The following is a 19,773-nucleotide window of genomic DNA, read 5'->3' as shown; positions in this document are numbered from 1 at the left end:
CACATCCGGTGTGAATATATACTTCAAACTAAACACAGGGTGAGAGGCATTTGCTGCCTGGATTACTTTTTCTCATTCACAAAAGCGATGGATCTCCATGACATCATCTACATGTAGGAAGTGGTGTGCTCTCTGTGCCTGACTTATTGATTATTAGTGAATGGAGAGAAACCTAAGAGGAGTCACCGATTGTTTTTGGATCGGTTCGTTCCCAGTACATGCAATTAGGTGGTGTAGCCTGTTATTTAAGCAGCTTATCTGCCAGTCTCGAATCAATTAGTTCTCCTAGTTTATGGAAGGTTAAAAAAATAAAATTAGCTTTAAAATATGGAAAACATAACCCCACTTTTGAAATGTGTGTCTCTGCAAGATTGTGCCCTAATCTCTCTTTGGAAAGCCTCTGCATGAGTAACAGTTAAGGCAGAAAATCCTCTTCCCCTAAGACAGCAAGCTCAGTAATTATTCTTTTATTCACCCTGTCCATCCCATTTATGGATTCTTTTCTTTTCATCTCACTATCTGACTCTCCCTCCTTACCCATCCCAAGCACATTACCCCTCACTTGATTTGCAGCAATGTTATGAAGTGTGCGTGTGTGTATGTGTGTGTGGTCTGCATACGTGAGGCTGAAAATAAGTCGTCAGTCAGATATGAGGTCATCGCAGGAATTATTAGTATCATAAATCAGAGGCTCCGTAGAGGGGCAGGCCGGGGGGGTGGGGGGGGGGGGGTGGGGGGGGTGGAAAAGAGGGCGGTAGAGTGAGGGTAGAGGATGAAGGGAAGAAGAGAGAGAGAGAGAGAGAGAGAGAGAGAGAGAGAGAGAGAGAGAGAGAGAGAGAGAGAGAGAGAGGGGAGGATTACTGTTTGCAATTTTAAAGTACCTAGAACTTTAAGAATGTAAGAAAGGGAGTAAAGCCAATTAAAGCAAGGAATGAGGGGAAAGGCAGAGAAAAGCAAGGACGGAAAAAAGAAGGGCCTTGACTGAGGGTAACTTTAATATATCCACTATCTTCTTGCCCATAAAATGTCAGAAAATAGTGAAACATGTCTGTCACTAAATTCAGATTAATTATTTTGTCCATCCAATAGTCTAAAACCCAAAGATATTCAAGGTTACAAAACCAGAGGAAAGCAGGAAATCCTCACATATGAGAAACTGGGACCAGAGAATACTTTCCAGTCATGCTTGATAGATGAGTTCAACAGTTAACTAACTGTTGTACATTCACTCATTATTTTCTAATTAGGATCACGTCCTGTTAATCAAAATAATTTAAGCAGCAACTGTTCAAAAGCCACAATAAATCCCTGCCAACTATTTCCCCTTCTCGTAGCTCACATCGTCTCGCTCATGGAAACTCTGCAGCGTCACACATGCAGATCCTGCAGCACTCATCCACATGATGTTGTCATGCACGAATGCATGCTTGCACGTACACGCAACGCCCTCCATCTGCCCACCCACATACACGCATACGCACATAAACATCAAGTATGCACAGATTCTGGCTGCTAGCTCCACTGACCCCAATAATACAACCACCCAAACAACAGCCAATGCCATTGGCTGAGTCCTTCTGGGGAATATTCTCTGCCACTGTTGTCGTGGAAACAGCAGAAAAGCAGGGACAGAAATGGAAGAAAAAAAAAAGACTCCTTTTTTTTTCTCCTGAAGAAATGTAGCGAGAGTGAGCTGAGGAGACTGATAAAGTGGAAGAGGAGGTAATCGCTGACAAGGGGTCTTTCATTAAGAAGGGTATGATGTCTGATCAAAAAAGCTGGGGAGGAAAATCCTGGCTTTCAGTGTGTGTGTGTGTGTGTGTGTGTGTGTGTGTGTGTGTGTGTGTGTGTGTGTGTGTGTGTGTGAGATACATACTGAACATGGCTGTGTGTGTGCATACAGTAGGTTCGGGTGTGCCCAGCCTGAGCATGTGTTCAGTACATCTCTGTGACTGCGACTAATTGTGGAGCCTGGGTGCTTTGAGGCAATCCTCAGCATCTATGAATGACTCAGGAAAAAGCGCTAATCTCCCAGCGGAGGGGGAGAACTGAGAGGAGGAGAAGAAGAATGGGGATGTGGGGATGTGGAGAAGAGAGCAGAGATTTGCCCGAACAGCGTGCCTCTGCCGTCTTATTTCCAATCCTGACTGAGGCAGATTACGCTCTCCTTTCTTTGCTGACACATTTGGGGTGGATTCATACGCCTCCGCTCGTGGATGTGTGTGTAATGTCATCCCTTAAAAAGCTGCAGCCACTGCAATTGAGATGTTATTAACTCAACAAGGCTATTAACAGTCTTGCTGGGGCTCAATTATAAGTCTTAGTGTGCTTAGTGGACACTATGACAGGATAATAACAGTGGTAAATAAGGCCAGAGGATTGAAGTTAAGCTTCAGCTGTATTTCAGTGATGTTGGGTAAGAGAAAGACTGTAGGGAAGCTTAAACATCAAAGAGTCATCCCAGAGGTTTTGTATCCAGGCTCTGCCTCCTGCTTCCACATTTACCTGTGAACCTGTGAAAGTCTGACTACTGCCAGTTCAGAAATGAGGAACAACTAGTATAACGTGACTGAGGAGATGTACACTTTGTTGTGCTCATTAGTGACATCTGCTGACAAAACTGTGCCATGACAAGCAACTCCACTAATAATAGGGATGTGCTGCTTAGAGCTTGCTGATCAATAAAGGAAGGGTAATAAATTCAGAAACATGAAGAAATGTAGTCAAATTTAGAAGATGTTCTTCTTGTCCACGCTGCATCAAGAAGAACATGTCCTGCTCACGCCACAATCATCACACTCCTGCTCCACACACACTTGCATACCAGTGAGCAGGGAGACTTTGTGGAAGGTGCCCTCCAACTTTCCCATGAGAATGTGAACGAAGCCATCTTTGGACAGATGCCCCGCCTCTTTGGAACTCTGGTCATAAACCACCACTTCCTGCTTCCTGCCCAGCTCCACCTGCACAAAATGATACACAACAAGGAAGAGCTCATTATTCAATAGTGCTGTGGAAAATATGTCAAGCATTCAGCACCAACAAGGAAGACAGAGTTAGTTCATATGAGTAGCATCTATCCGGCATATTGGACAATGTAAATGAGTGTATATTTCATCAGAAAGGCTCTGTCCTGAGGAACATCTTCTCTTGGCTGAGCGAGGTAGTGCAAAGACATTCTGACAATAAATGCACATGAGTTGTTGCAGGGATCAAACCTGCTGCTGTCCTTATATACGCCAGGAAGCAGCAACAAGGAAAAGAAAATGAACTCACAAACACACAACTGGGAGTTGTGACAATAAACAGTGGCTCTGTCGATGCCAGTGATGTCAACAGTAAGCAGGAGGAACTTGAGGTTATTCTAGAGTAATTTTCTGAAGATAGGATGAATAATGCATGAGGTCTGAGTGTTGCACCCTGCAACTATGACTGTTATATTTACTGCACAGGTACTGCTGAGAGGGCCATTTGTTGTAATGGGAGATAATATCAGTAAAATCATAAAAGCTGGCTACACTATAAAAGGTGTGAGTATCCATCAATGCATCAGTGTGATGCTGTTTATGTCGTTCTGTGAGAAAGAAGATATGAGCATGCGCCAGTCTGATAAAGTGTGTGTATGTGTGTGTGTTTGCATGAGAGAGTGTGAGCATGTGCTGGTGCACACACACACAGACACAGACACACACACACACACACACACACACACACACACACACACACACACACACACCAACCAGGCTGTGTGTTGTTCCCCATGTTGTCAGGCAGGCTTTGGTCACATGACCATCAGGCAGCGCCTACTGCAGCTATGAATCACTGCATCATTGAGCTGCCACTGGACAGGAGAGGAGAGAGAGGGGAGGAGGATGGAGGGTGAGCGGGAAGGAGGGAGGGAGGGACGGACAGAGAGGGTGGGGGTAGCGGGGCAGGGAAAGATGGAGAGGAGATGGGAAAAGATGCAGGAGGGAAATGAAGATGAAAAGGAGGAAGAGAAAACTGAGCGTGGAAAAAGGGTCAGGTGGTGGTGGGGAAATAGAGGATGGGTGGGGGTGGGGGTGGGGGGGTGAGGATGAGACAGGTCAAACCACTCCATTTCTATGTTTACCTCAATATACAGAACATTATCCTCATCTAAATGTGCCATGGAACAGCTGTCAACTTCAAGGCAAAATTGCACTCTCTCAAGTGCTTCCCAGCCCCTTCTTCCCTCTCTGTATGCTGAAAGGCACACTGGTGATGATAGCTCATGGTATACACAGCTACACAGTGTGCATGGAGTGTGCCTGATTATGTTTCTGCTTACAGAGCAGCTGTAGCAGGGCGCCTTGGCAGACAGCCACGCAGGTGATCTGGACAGGACAAAGTCAGTCTGGTTAGAGGTCTGGTCCAATAAAACCCAGCTTAGCCGTGCCTGCCTGCATCAAACAGCAATACTGTCATGAAAGCAAGAAAAGCTGCGGCAGAAACTCTGATCTGTAGCATCAGTCGAGAGGATGATGCATGTCATTCCACATCTCTCTATCCCATTGTTTGTAATTTCTCTACTGTTGACTATATAATGCAGAGATACAACTAAATAAAACTGTACTAGTAAGCTGAGCCTGGTGGCTGTTAGCATGCATTTGTGGGTGACAGACATCCATGCAGTGCTTATGTCAAATTGTTTACCTGATGTTTTCTTACTCTTAAATGTCTATAACACACATTTATTTGTTATTTTTCCTACTTACATAGTCCTCTTCATGCCTCTTTCTTTGTTTTAAATGCCCTACACCCTCCATCTTTACTAACCCTGGATAATTTTGGCTAATAATCCTAATGGGATCAGATCTAATTTGGGACCTTGATCTCAATGCATGAGGATTACAGGCTGCACATACATACACAAATGCCCAAACACTGCACAGCACAATCTTATGTCCTGTCCGTCATCCACACAGTGCAAAAAATAAGTTTCACTTCTAGGGTGAAAACATAAAATGAGTGCTGGAGTAAAAATAGAATAGTTAACTAGTCTGTTACCCACTGTCGGACAAGCAGTGGGTGATGCATTCAGGTTCAACAAAACAGTGAGTCATTTATCCCTGCTTAACGATTTCATAACTTACATTATATGTTATGTATTACATGTCTTCTCTGTATGCTGTCTGTAAAACTACTCTGTATAAGTATTTTTGCTCACTCTCTGGAGCTATCAACTAGCACTGCATTGAGGTTTGTGGGGTTTATAATGTGGTGTTGATGTTATGTTACAATAAAACAGATTACTTATTAAAATCCAGCTGAAAAGAACAAAGTTAACAGTTAAAATATTGTCTCATCTGGATTTTTCCCAAACTCCACGATGCCCTTGTAAGATTCATTCAATGTTTCAGCAGGATGAAATTACACCTCCTCTCTTCCCCCCTGAATGCACTCCCTGAGAGTTGAAAAGAAACAGTAGCTTATTATTAGCAGCCTATATTTAATAGAGTGTATGAATGATAGTAGAGGTAGTAGTATATCAGCTATACTTTATATTTTGTGTGAATGACAGGCTACAGCTATACAGCCTGCTCAGTATGTGATATGCATAGAGTTTGCTGCAGTGTTAGAGGTCAACGACCCAGGGGAGCACGGGGCTGGCTGTCAGACTGCAGCAGTAGTACAGATCTCTCATCCCTCTGCAGTGCTACAGCATCACCACTATTACTACTGTACTGGCCTGGGCGCTCTGACGCATGCACACTGCAGGTAAACAAGGAATGCCACTGGCAGAGAGAGAGAGAAAAGGGAGGGGAGCTGGAGAGAAATGGAGATGAACAAATGGGTAAAACGGGGGGGAGGGGGGGAAGCAAGGAGGAAGCAAGGAGAGGTAGCCCATAAAGGGGATCAAGGGGAAGGTTGAGGCAGGAGGAGGATCAGTTTTAGGGAGAGGGATAAGAGGGAGGAGGAGGGTGCAGAGAGGGACAGAAGGTGGCACTGACAGACCAAATGCTACAATCCTGCTGCACCCAAGCTTCCTGTAAAGGATCTGAAGGCTGGCATCTCAGCGGGACATAAACAAGGAGTGGTCACAGGGAGAGAGGTTATTCTTCTCCTGTCATTTGCAAAGGGAGACGGCAAGAATGTAAGAGACAGAGCAGATGAAATCCAGTAGGATAAGTGTGCACATTTGTGCTGATTGTGTGAATTTAGAAGAAGAGAAAATATGAAAAAATGAAGGTGTTGCACAAGAGACAGTCAGAAGTCTCTGCATCTTTCTAACTGACCCCTGTTATAAAATATGAGAGGAGTGGGAGGAAAAACAAGGTCTGGCACATGAAGGTTTGGCCTTACTGTCAATGCTCTTCTGTAGGGACAGTTTGTACACAAACACAAATACACACTCACACACCATGAAACATAAATGATGGGTAGCTTGGCAACAAAAGATATCTGTGGAATTGCGGGAAGACACGGCCCCGGCGTACGTTAAGTGCTTGTGCAAGAAAGTGAAACATGGTTTCCCCTGACCTCAGCAGTGCTACTGACCAGTGACAAGGTCAGTGCTGAGCAGGACAGTATGTGTGTTTGTGTGTAAACTGGCCTGTGACACAACATCAGCACAAACAGTCTAAAAATGGCCCCACATTCCTAAAGCACAGTCTGGGTCCTCTCAGTGTGTGCTCTGTGGGATGTCCCACAGAAAACAAGTCGACTGCAGCATGAACTCTCTTTGACTAACCGTGTTTTCAGCTCAGAGTGTCAATGTAAAGCTGCATGGAGCCTGAGAGTTGACACAGGAGAATAAAACACATTGTGCATTTTGATGTCGTGGTCTTTTTTAACAGGTGCACCAGGTGGCACACCTGACACTACATACACTACAGTACGTACTGCTAGTTCCAGCTTTATCCAGCCTAGCATTACAAACTGCTGCAACAGACAGTGACCTCTCCTAGCAGTTGATCTGTCAGTTTAAGACTCTGCCACACAGGGTGTGACATATACAACTCCCTGCTGTAGATATACCACTCCAGGGCCAGATGATGTCATTGACTGGCACTGGCAGCTGCCACTTCCATGTATGCTTTAGTAGGTGTGATGTGTGTGTCATGAAGTTCCTGTACTTCTATCCTCATGAGGACCAAATGCAAAATAGTGTTGGAGTTATGGGTTTAGGTGACAGATTTAGCATTATGATGTGGATTTAGATGAAGCTTATAGTGGTATCTGCGTTTTTGTGTGTGTGTGTGTGTGTGTGTGTGTGTGTGTGTGTGTGTGTGTGTGTTTGTTTCAGAGAAGGATGTGAAGATGTGGCAGGGTGGTGAAAGTCCCTGATGCCTTTCTGCATGTGCATTGTGAGGTCATCACATCCATAGATGTGTATACCTGATCTGGTCACACACTCACACTGCTGAATGTCAGAGGACCACTAAATAACATACATACTGTATACACACCAGGCCACTCACAAGTTACATGTTCAGATGCAAATGCATGCCTGTACACATTTATACACAAGTATACAATTTCTACCTCTCTGTCTGTCTCTGTCACACACACACACACAAACTAGAATGTTGTCTATGGAGAGCATGCATGCTGTTGATCCGGTAAATCCTCCTCACTTTGCATATAATGAAAACCACATTTCATATCTGCAAATCATCCCTCAATCATTCATTCATCTTTCTTTAACATCTTCAATGTAAATTTTTTTATACATGTTACTCCTAATTAAGTGGGTTGTCAGAAACTCTATACAAAATATGTGTGTGTCTATGTCAAACAGTAGGATCTTTAAAGCAAACAATGATTCATGCCATGATCTCATTAAAGCAAACACATGACATGTCTGACTCTGTAGAAAAACCACCGCTGGCTACAGTGCCTTTGTTTGAACTGAGCAAAAGGAAAAATGTGAATGAAACATTTTAAAAATTCCCTGAGTTTGCCCTCTGGGTAATCAGGGAAACAATCCATGCAGTGAGTCATCGACTAACTTCACAGTTCTGCTGGTACTGTCAAGACAGATGACACACCAAAGACTCATGTGTTGTCCTTAATTTTGAAATACTGTGCTGCAGTTACTGGAAACTTCTGTGGTCAGAACAATACTATTATGAAAACTGTATGGTGTTTTCCAAAGAATAACCAGTGTCTTTGCTTTGTGTCTGACACTTCAATATAAGGTAAAATAGTTTTCTCTTTGTTTTAGGCTTGGGCTGATTAATACGTACATACTGTATATATGCAGTATGTATATATATTTCAATACATACATTATATCTATCTATTATTATCTATATATATCTTCTTCCAATTGCTTGTTTAAACTGACCAACAGCACAACAATCAAAAGCAATTAGTTTAAATTAAAAAGCATTTACCTAAATGATTATATGTTATATGTATATATTGTTGATCAATTTTCTGTCCGTCAGCTTACTGATTTATTGATTAATAAATCAGTGTAATTGATTTACCACTCTTAGTTAATTCTTTTAGTCAATGGCCAGAGATCTAGGGAATAGCGGTGTTACTTTTCTTTTCTGATACTGTGATCAGTATTCCTGATCCAATACATGTACCTTCTGTTCCCCAAATTTAAAATTATATGTACCACATTGTGTGGAACTCTGTGTAGTCATTTACCAGTAACACTAAACTTACAAGGATACTAATGGAAAAAATGGGGGATCAGTCACATCTGGCTAATACCCAATCCACTCATTTAGGTCAGTGTGCCGATCCAGTGGATTTTTGTGTTTACATAAAATATGTCAAATCATGGTCAAACTTAATGGCTGTATTTGTGTCCTCTGAATAGGCTGCTGTATTCTCTCTAGTACTCATCCCATTCATCCCATTCAGGTCTAGCCTCCATGTCTTCATACAGGGGGAAGGGTGATTCTTAAGGCTGACTGCTGGTTGCGAAAACCTCTGGTCCATCTGTCAGGCCTGCCTGGCTGGCTGTCCCAGTCACAGCAGCAAGGATTAGTCAGACTTAAGCCAAGAAACCAGCCGCCTGCCCTCCGGCCTGTCAGAAAAGGCATGAGGAAGCCTCATTCCCAACTAAACCTGTGCCATCCCTCTCCCAGCAGAGGTCCACTACCACCTCACCTACTGTGTCTCTCTCTCTGACCTACATTAACAGAGAGCATTAATAAAGAGGTTATAAAGGGATGGGATGTGAAAGGGGGAAGAACACGGACACCATTTTGATTGTTGCTGTGCTGGTCATGGATGTCCATTCAGCTCAGTTAACAGAAGCGTTGGGAGCTTTGTTGAAAGAGGGTGAGTGCAGTGCCTTGAGGGATGCAGGCTATTAGTGCTCAATGGGATGTGAGGCGGGAGGCAGCCGGGGAGGAGGTGGAGGCAGCAGCCCATCCATGAATACCCTCAGTACTGCTCTCCCGCTTCCTGCATTCACTTCCCCAACAAAGAGCCACAATGGTGTCCTTTGCTGTCTTGGCTGGCTGAGGCAGTGCTCCTGGCGATGCTCAGAGCCATGTGGGGGGTAGAGAGGATGGTGGGTGTGTGTGTGTGTGTGTGTGTGTGTGTGTGTGTGTGTGTGTGTGTGTATGTATGTGTGTGTGAGGGGTTAGCTGGGAGCCGGCTTTAACACCACGCAGCCAGTCTGCACGTGCCCAGCCCGCGGCCTGCCAGTGGATGCACAAAAGGGATGATGTCATGCTTAGCCAATAACAAAAGAGTCTGGGTCTGTCGGGCCCTCCTCTCTTACCCGGCTAGTTCCAGCTTTATCCAGCCTAGCATTAATCGCAAGCCTTATCCTCTTTACTGGGGGTGGGGAATGGATAATAACAAACCAGCCATGGGGCAACACCAGGCACGGAGAGGAAGAGGAGAGGAAATAGGAATAAATGATCAAGGAAGAGCTGCAGGCTACAGTTGTGGGGAGACAGACAGACAGGCAGACAGAGCTGTCATGAGACTGAAAGTGAGAGAGATCAGGAGGAAGCATGGCTCTACAGGGTGCCACAGTGTGAGATCTGCCAACCACAGGGCCCTCACACAGACTTGGACCCAACAGACCCAGCATAGAAGCACATTTCTAGCTGCACTGACTGAAGTAATGAAACTCAAACTCTGACTAAATCCAAAGCTTCGCACACTTCACAGCTCCAGTTTTTTCAGCCTCTCCAGATTGTCTTTTGTTGTTGTTTTTTTTTTTCCTGTCTAAATCTGTAGACTGCGAGAGTAGGTCATGCATCGTCACAACCCAAAATAAAACCATTATCTGAGCTAAACTGGATCTTTTGGTCAGGGTGAGTCACACATTCTCAGATGCAGGATCTCCCGTGTGGCCTTCAGGGTTAGCAATTTCTTTTGTATCCAGGTACATGTTACTCAGGCTGGCAGAATGCACTAATACAAGAGGTAGTACAGCAGATCCTTGTCCAGCAAACAGTGGTAAATTTTGGGTGAGAAGAATGGCATGTGGGTTTGACTGCCAGAAGCCCTTGCAATAAAGCTGAATTAAAACTAATTGGAATAACAGAGACTCTGTGAGAAACAGCAGGCGCATGGGGACTCTCAGCCAATGCACCAATTATACAGACGCTATTAGCTGAACTGGAGGTCATTTGACTCGAGAAAGTAACAATAATCTACAGTTCTCATCCATTTTGCCGTCTGACCATGTGGAAAGTGTCAGTCACCTACATGCGTCAACTGTAATCCAACAGGAGCGGCAAAGCAATAATCTAAAGCAATAATGTATAATTATTTGCCATTTAGTGGGCAGGGTGTGTTTTTGGTGATTAAAGTTCTCCAGCCATGTAGGCTACCAGATGGAAATACAGAGTCAGTTTGTCAGCTACAACTCCAGGACTGATACAGTATCTATAAGGTGTAAAGCAGGTCATAATTCTCCTGTAAGTAGGTTTAACAGTGTGAGATGAGTGACAGGTCAGGCTCTCCGACCTGCTCCTGGCAACCAGGAAGTAAAACAACAAAAACAGAAGCAATAGCATTTAATGGGCTGCCATTTAAACCCATTCAATCATGTGTTATGTGTCACTGACTACTGTGAATCAGTGTTTTATTGCGTGGGTGTGCCGTGGTTAAAAGTTAAACAAACACCTAGAAATAACATTTGAAGAATGAGTGCAGCCAGGAAGAGGAACTTCATCTGCCACCTTCACACCTTTGTTGTTGCTTTTTTGTCCAGTCATGTAAAATTGTTGAGTGATGTATGCATGCACAAACTACATGGTGGAACAAAACACATCCCATACATAAAACATACAAACGTCACCCCCCTCAACACGCCCGCTTAGGTCTCCCATCTCAGAGTTCCTTCAGTTTCACACAGCGACTAAAAATACAGGAGTCAGCATGCCACGGGTGGACAGGCCATGGAAAAAAGGCTGTCATATTCAGAGGAGAAGTCATGGAAAACGGGAGGATCCGATTTCAGGGCCACTGATAAGCAACAAACCTACAGTAAGCTGGTCTACCCGACAAATATAGCACCGGCTGATGTGGTACAGGCACTGGCTAACACAGAGAAGCCAAATTCAGAACCACAGTGGTACATGGATCAGGCTGTTGGCTGTTGTTCTGAGAAACAGATGGAGATGTTAGGGAGTCAAGATCTTGCTCAGGGACACTTCAGCAGGATGAACACTTGCTGACATGGGAACTGGAATCTCTGGTTCAAATAAAGTCTTACTATCTCGCTAGTCTTACTATCCCAATTTGATGCATCTACTGTATATTACTGTATATGCATGATACAGTACACCCTAAACTTTAACCCTTGAGGACTGAGCAGTAGACTAACATATTTCCTGTGGCTCAAAGTCCATTTCAACAACAACGACAACAAACAAATGAAGGGAACAAACAGAATTCCTCAACAAGATATTTTGTCACAGCAGTCCCTTCTGCGTCCACGTTTGGTGTTCCCATGATGATTCTGCCTCTGCTGAAACAAGCAAGATTTCGCTGAGTTGTCCCAGCCTGCTGTACTGTAAATGCAGTATTTCCCCATCCTCATTTGCAAGAAGACTCACTAGGTTTTCCTTTGTCTGTCAGAGGAAAATCTTGTAAATCCCCAGAGTGTACTTGCCACACGTATTTTTAAAGTCACATAATCATCTTTTTAACTGAGTTTTGTTGGTCTGTGGACGAGGGAGCAAAATGAAAGACATCAAAATTTTTACTTAAAAGTTTAAATGTGAAGACCTTTAGTGCAGCTTCATAAGATCAAACTGGATTAAAAGGATCAATATTTAATTGATCAACATTCCATTCATCCCTTTATGAACATTGTCATTTTACCTGCCCCTTTCACAGGTCAGAGAGCAAAACTAACTCTAAAGCTCCAGCCATTGTCTTGCTCTTACCAGCGAAGTGAAAGCTTGCCACTCACACGCTCTGAGTTCCAGTCCTTGATAAAAAGTTTCTCTTATCGCTACCATCACATTCTACCACACCAAAAAGCATCGCCTGTCAGGTACGCTTAGGTGTTACTCACCTTCACCTTCCCATTGGGTTGCAGCAGCTCGGTGACAGACACCTTGTCCTGCTGCAGTCGCCTCTTCACCAACTTGGAGCAGCAAACGTTGACGGCACCTTGCACGTGCGATGCATTGTACTCAGAAAAGGTTCGGCTGTCAATCACCAGCAGGCGGCCTGTTCCTCTCTGGATGAGGCTGGCCAGGCGCTTGATGTCCATGGTGCTTCGCTTAGTTGGCCCTTTCTCCCCTGCCATGATGTAGGAGGAGCTGAGTGGTAACCCTGGGTCACAGACGCGGGGGTAGTAAGGGTTGAGGTGAGGAGGAAGAGGGGAAGATGAAAGAGGGAGAGGTGGAGGAAGAGATGGGGAGGAGGAGGAGGTGAGGTCAGTGGAGGAGGGCTGCCACCGGAGCAGGCGCTGAGAGATCCATGGTGCCTGCAGAAAGCGGAGGTAAAGACAGAAGAAACAGAAAAGGAAGAAAATGCAACAGTTAAAATATAGTCACATGGCATTCAGTGGTTTATTACAATGCTATTATTGGCCAGCTGTGACATTCAAAACTGCCACTGCCAGTTTTCAGATGCTCAGCTGATGATCAGACATCAAGGGCATGATCGCCCCTTGTGCCGAGCTTCGGTCCAATCATGCCAGTGCAATGAATAAAACAATTCAAATCCATCTGCTACAAAGGGACCCTGACGGATTAATTACGCATGAATTTCCGAACCAAAGTCTTGTGCACAATGTATTTTTGTGCATTTGTATCATCTTTTATTGGCAGACTTTGAGCACCTTGCATATTAAAATAGCTACAAAGCTAAACATGAATATAAAAGTTATTTAAAGACTTAAAAGCCAACTGGCTCATCCACTGGGATTTATCAGTCCTGAGATCTGAAGGAGTATCACACATCCAAATACAAAGACTTAAGTTAGACATGCACAACAACAAAACACCAGTGTGTGTGCATGTCTGCATAAGTGTGTGTGAAGGTTGGTTGTTGTTGATCAAGGGTCTCTTGCGAGGTAGCTCATGAAACAGGAAACTGAGGGCGTGAGATAAATTAAGCCAGGGGAATTCAGAGAGCAGGTCTGGACACAGGCATAACGGCCTGTGTGACATCCTGTGTATGTGTGTGAGTGCGTGAACGTGTGTGTGTGTCGCAAACAGCTGTCCATAAACTTGATGAACTGCCTCCTCCTATCTATCACTACTAATCACTGTGATCTTCTCGCTGCTCATGTTCTCCACGGCACTTGTACATCTGACATGAGACATGAGACACACACACACACACACACACACACACACACACACACAAAATCATTTATCAGGGTTGATAAATGCCAAAAAGCCAATGACTTCACATGTGACAAAAATTCTACCAGGCTACACATGACCACACATGACGTTGACCACTTCCCTGGTCAACCAGGTGTGGTGCGACAAGTGAGAAGGTCAGAGTGTGAATGCGGTTGTGTTGTTTTATTCATCTACAGGCACGCGGTGTCATGAAAAATGAATGTGCCTCCTCTCATTTACCCCAAAGCCTAAATGGCGGTTTAAACCTGGGTTGAAAAGGGAGAGTATGAGAGATAGAAGTTTAGGAACAGACAGTGGAGGGGGCTAAAAGTTGAAAAAAAGAAACAAAAAAAAGAGGAAACTTGTTTATGTAAAGCAGAACAAGAAAAACATTTTGCACACCAGAACAGTGGTGAGAAGGTGGGCGAGAAAACCGAGACAGAGAGAGAAGAAACTGTGTCTTCTGATCTGTTAGTGTCTTGGGAAGATGTCCAGGCAGCTCTGCTCTGCAAGTTTTCACCTCTGTTCTGACACCAACAACATGCAGGGTGGGAGAAGGGAGAGAAGAGAGAGCCGTGAGGGGGGGGTAGTGAAGGATGTTATTCAGCAAGGATCTCACCAGCCTAGCAACTCAGCCAGTTCAAGGTAAGGGAGGGGGCAATTGTGAAGATGGAGTGGGGAGGAAAAGAGATAAAAGAAATACACTGCCTGCAAGAGGGAGAAAAATAAAGGGAGGAGCTGAGTGACAGAGAAAGAGGGGAACAAGAAATCGCTAATATTCTCATCAACAAACTTTTAAACGACCGCAACAAACTTGAGACATACTTAAGACATGCAGAGTTGATGATATGGTTTGAAATGTGACAAATGTGTTGCAGTGACATTCAGAACAACAAAGGCTGTCCATCATTCCCCAAAGGATCGACTAAAATACTCATTTTCTGTCACATACACAGAGTGCTACCGCTGCTACCGGCTGCTGGCCAGACCTGAACATAGATGTACACATGCTGTTGCTGCCTGGCAACCTGCCTGATGCAAGAGCAGCAGCACAGGAACATTGGAAGAAAGTCTAGATAGACAGTAGCAACTGCACTGTAAGCACAGCCAAGCTGCTGCTGTAACAGAAAGTAGCTACAGTAAAGGCATGTGTGTGCACAAGACACAACTAAGCCATAACACAAACAAATCCTGGTTAAATAAAACACTGTGCACAAACACAATGCATTTTATAGTGTATCTTAAAAAAGCAACACAGACAAATAAATCTAATCCAGTTAATCCAATCCAATCTAATCTGCTCTATTATAGTGACGACTGAATGCATTCATACTTGAAGCAAAGTGCACAATTCGGTGACCTGCAGACATACAGCATGTAGCATACTGACATAGTGACATTCCCATGACGTGCACCCCAGCAGTTATTCTGCATATGTACTTAGCCTTGCTGCAATGTCAGCGCTCTCCTAACACAAACAGCGCCTGCCACATTACGACCTGTCCCATCACCTGTTATACCATACCTTATATGGTGCAGAGCCCTTTAGCCGGGTGGCTAACAACACCACTTCCAGGGGTGTGAATCAATCTCTCTCTTTTTGCTGTTTCCCTGCTGCTGAGCACAACATCTGACGCTGCATATGTCTAATGGCGACTGCTCTGCCACCCGCCCCGCCTCTCGCACGTTTTCTCCCTGAATCCCTCCTTCCCTCTCTATCACTCTCTTTCTTTGCAGTGAACAGGGATGGCTAGCGGAGGAGTGCGCAGGTTTACATGTGTGGTAGTAGTGAGAGGGACAGACTGGTGTACAATCACCCTACAGTAACCTCGCTCTCTGTGTGGACCGTGTTTGTGTGGACAAGAAGGGGAGTGAAGAGCGGGGACAGTAGGAGAAAATGAAGGGAACAAAGACAGAGACAGAGAGAGGAAAATTTAAGAATATAGAAAAGGAGAGAAATGACATGGTGCATAATATAGATAGGAAGCAGAAACGTCAGTAAGCTTGCTCAGCATAACAAGCACGACCCGTCCCCTTATGCAAAACCATCTTTCTTCCTCCATCTTGCATCCAGGCAGGAACAATACAGAGCAAAAACAAACAAGCTCCTCAAACTAAAATAGGCAGCAGCCAGGAGCTTGCTGTGAGGCTCCGGCTGAACAGAGGAAAACAAGCCCAGAGGAGAGAAAGCAGAGAGACAGAGACACTGTGTACAGGCCCGGAGCAGATTCTGTAGTTGCCATAGAAACAGCCCAGTTGGGGTGATCAGGGGGCATTGGGAGGGTGATGGTGATGGGATGCTAATGGTGCTGATGCTGGATGAGGATACAAGAGCTACGTCTGACAGTGGTACACACATTAGTAAAATAGATTCTGACAATTTGTGATAAGCTGTATAACTACACTGAAGTTATCATGTTTCCCTAATTAACAAATAGTGAGATTCTACAGTTATGTAGTCTACAAGTTGATAGGTAAAAACCTCTCTGATTTGCTCTGCTGCCTCAGTTTGACCCATCCCACTCTAGTCTGAGACAGCAAATTGAGCCTCATTTTTTTTTTTCTATATTTGTCCTGAGCTGGTTGGAAAACAACATCCTTCTGACCTCTTTTCCTAACACGTAGTCCACGTGCAAAAAGTGTACACGGTCAAAAGATGTAGGCAGACAAAGTTGTGCACTTCCTTAAAGTTCAAACGACGCAGTTACAACTTGACTACTGGGTGAAAGCAGACGAACCAGATCAACTGGTTGATTCTGCAGAATTTTTTTTTTATCTTGTTGAATTTACCTACAGTGCCTCCAAGGTACTGGAACTTTCATTTATGTGTCATTAAAACAATGAGAACCACAAATGCTAAGGTACCTGGATGATAAACCCACAATTAAGTTGAGTTCATATTTATACCAAATCATAGAATATGTATAAGACTTAACAGAATTAAAAGAAACGGAATAAAGAATTAACATGTTTAACCCTAGCTGATAAGACAGTTAATCAAAAGCTATTCAACAGATGAATTCATCAAAATAATAGAGATAATAATAGAGAGATACAGAGGTATGTGTATTGAAAAGTTGTGATACTAGCCAGAGGGGAAAGAGGAAATCCCAGAGCTACGTACTTTTTCCCCTGGCTTGTCAGATAAAATACAGTCACACAAATCATCTACAGACTGGGAGTGATGATAAAATAAGGCTTCTTTGTAATGCATCAATAAAATAAATTTAAAGAAGTGACTTCATCTCCATAAAATGGATAATCCATGCAGACATATTCACAGGCCCTTCATACAAACCCATAAGCAAAGCATAATGGGTCAGCTCAATAATGCCATATCAGACATCAGGGAGAGAGGCAAACACAAAGAGAGCAACTGGAGGGCAACCAACGCTGATGTAACACCATCCAGGTTATTCATTAACTCCCTGCATAACGTCACCTGTGGCTACAGCCTTGAGTAGACTGATATAAAGCTTAGCTTCCTACAATGAGAGACATGAGTTTTTTGTTTAGGCTGAAAACAATTACATCATCAGAGCATCTCATGGCCTTTAGTCTGTGCTACAGACTCTCTCATGAACTAAATGTTTGCATCTGCTTGTGTTTACACGCCGTCTGTCTCTTTAGAGAGTAGGTGTCATTTACACTTAAAAAAAGCCACCATAACAAGGCACAGTGCTGGAGGACTACACGGTCAACAACTGATGATCAATAACAGATAACAGTTTTCATTATATTAGCTAATCTTTAAGCGAAATCAGATCACATTCTAATTGCAACTAATATTTATTTTCACGACTGATTAATCTGCAGATTGTTTTCTCAAACAGTCAGTTAATTGTCTCCTCTATTGCCTGTGTTTGCCTGGCTAATACTGTAGTAGTAAACTGTGTCTTTACATATATATTAAATGTCTGGGTTGTAACCAGCGTTGTCACTCATCTTGCATTCACTCAAAAACAACTGCTTCTGGATGTCTACTGTATTTGATTGAAAGCAGTGTGGATAAGCTGCTGGATGTCAATAATAAATGTGTTCATTACAAATAGGGTTAGTAGAGTGACAAGCTATCATACACAAATGGTATACATGGAAATAAACAGTGCAACGTGAGTGGCGATAGTGTAGTTTTGAAAAATCAATTGCTGGTTGGCCCTGGTGGAGCAGAGGCGTCGTCACAGTGTAAACAACATAACCAGGTATAAAGCCCTCTGACGCCCTCTAATCAATACTCCCCCGGTGAGGCTGCTGCAGACTATAGGGTCAGATAACAAGCTGGGACTACCCCGGACCGTACCTTAACAATAATCACAAGATGTTTACCGAAACAAATAATACCAGGTATACCTAACACAGAATGCACCTTACAGCATATACATAATTATTACATGAGCAAAATGAGGAAAATCATTCCGAAAAAGATGCATAGCTATCGCGACCGACAAAGTGACGGGGCGCACAAAGAAATAGACGGGACACTGTGGCCTGTTTGATAACGTTAATAACAACGATGGAGGGTGAGCGGTCGCAGCGCACTATAATAAACCGACCTAGATTAGAAATAAGAATAGAACACAATGCGGGCAGCGACCATTGCCTTTACAGAAGTTGCACAATTAACATCAAGTAACGCTAAAGTACAAGTTAATGAAAGAGTTACTCCGCGATGTTCGAGTGGGAAACCTGCCCTGTGTTGTTATGACGCGGTGGAAATGACCGCATGCGAAGATGAAACTCTCCATTGATCGGACAAAGCTGTGATGATTAAAGACAGCAGCGCGCAAATTTAAAACACAAAATAAAAAGGATCGCGCGTCTTCCACCTACCTTGAAATGGTCGGACGGTAAAGGGCGATATGCTTATAAAAATAAAACAATCGATAACTTCAGCCTGGACGGGTTTAATTCCCATCATAAGACGAGTGCGCGCCGACAGAGTCGCTGCAGCAGCAGCGGCGCGCATGTGGACGAGGAAGGGGAGGGGAGGGGGGGGGGGGGGGGGGCGGCAGGAGCGCAGACGGCTAGCAACCGCTGCTAACGTAAAGCTAGCTCTATGTGTACCATAACAGCAAATCCCGTTTCTATTCAATACACACACGGAGACGCACAAACACTCACCTCGGGCTCAGCGCGGCTGCTGTGTGTTATTCAACTGGCCTCCATGTGTGAGGAGACGGCGGCGGCGTCTTCATGGGGGCTGGCCGGTGTTTACCTGGCGGTGTGGCGGGGGACAGGACAGCTGACGGAGGGTGACAGCGCCAGGAACAGACGCGACATGAAAGCGCGGTGATGAGCCACAAAAAACGGTCCCTCGGCCGTTTAACTGACCAGGATACGTGGAGGGATAGATTAGCTTTGCTAGGCTAGGTTAAAGTTAAAACGGGTAGTGCGTCTTGAGGGAGGGAGGGGGGGTGGGGGGGCAGTTACAGAAGGTGCACTTTAGCACTTTCATGAACTACAGCGATGAGGTCATGGTTCAGCGGGGGGGGGGGGGGTATGAGGTTGACGTCACCTTCAGCCAATCAGCGCAGATGGCTCAGGGGTTGGATGACGTCAGCACTCTGATCCGCAGATTAAAGGGACAGTCCGGCTTTTTAAAGGAGACGCGCTCACAAAGTGCACTGAGCCAGCGAGGCAGAGCAGAGATCACAATAATTAGACCTACACCTACTGATTTAGCAGACGCTCTTATTCCAAGCGACTTACAAAAGAGGGACAACACTGAAGCTTCAGAGCAATAAGATAAAAATTCATGAGATTTATATAAAATTTTTATGAGATCTTATCTTGTGAAAATCTTGTTTGTGAATGCCATGCATTAATGTTTTTCTTTTATTTGAATAAACACATTTTTTGACCTAAAAAAATAGAGCAATGCTGCTTCATGCTTGTAGTAATGTGCGGGTTGAAAGGAACACACAGGCAGAACTCTCATTGTTTTGTGTATGAAGCAGTGAATAGTTGTGCAGAAAAAAATGCATCTTTTTTTTTACAACTGTTGGTTAGGTGC

The 19,773-nt window shown here is 44.2% G+C and overlaps 1 protein-coding gene across 2 annotated transcripts in view; it reads right to left on the bottom strand.

Moving 5' to 3' along the window:
- The window catches only part of dusp8a (dual specificity phosphatase 8a), a 43,354-nt gene extending 24,188 nt beyond the window's left edge, over window positions 1–19,166 (bottom strand). The window contains exons 1-3 of one of the 2 annotated variants that reach the window (XM_071503980.1): window positions 18,882–19,166; window positions 12,476–12,892; window positions 2,825–2,963 (exon numbers count right to left, since the gene is read on the bottom strand). In XM_071503980.1, coding sequence (XP_071360081.1) covers window positions 2,825–2,963; window positions 12,476–12,712 — 376 coding nt within the window. In that variant the 5' untranslated portion in view covers window positions 12,713–12,892; window positions 18,882–19,166. Of the gene's footprint in view, window positions 1–2,824; window positions 2,964–12,475; window positions 12,893–18,590; window positions 18,738–18,881 lie in introns of those variants that run through there. The other variant, XM_071503987.1, reaches the window with a different exon arrangement.
- Between the last annotated feature and the right edge of the window lie 607 nt (window positions 19,167–19,773).

Source organism: Trachinotus anak, unplaced genomic scaffold (genome assembly GCF_046630095.1).
Source record: "Trachinotus anak isolate AG129_WGS33_773 ecotype Australia unplaced genomic scaffold, CSIRO_AGI_Tana_v1 ptg000002l, whole genome shotgun sequence".
Taxonomy (NCBI): Eukaryota; Metazoa; Chordata; class Actinopteri; order Carangiformes; family Carangidae; genus Trachinotus; species Trachinotus anak.
The sequence above is the reverse complement of the archived record's forward strand: the minus strand, read 5'-3'. Positions and strand labels throughout refer to the sequence as shown.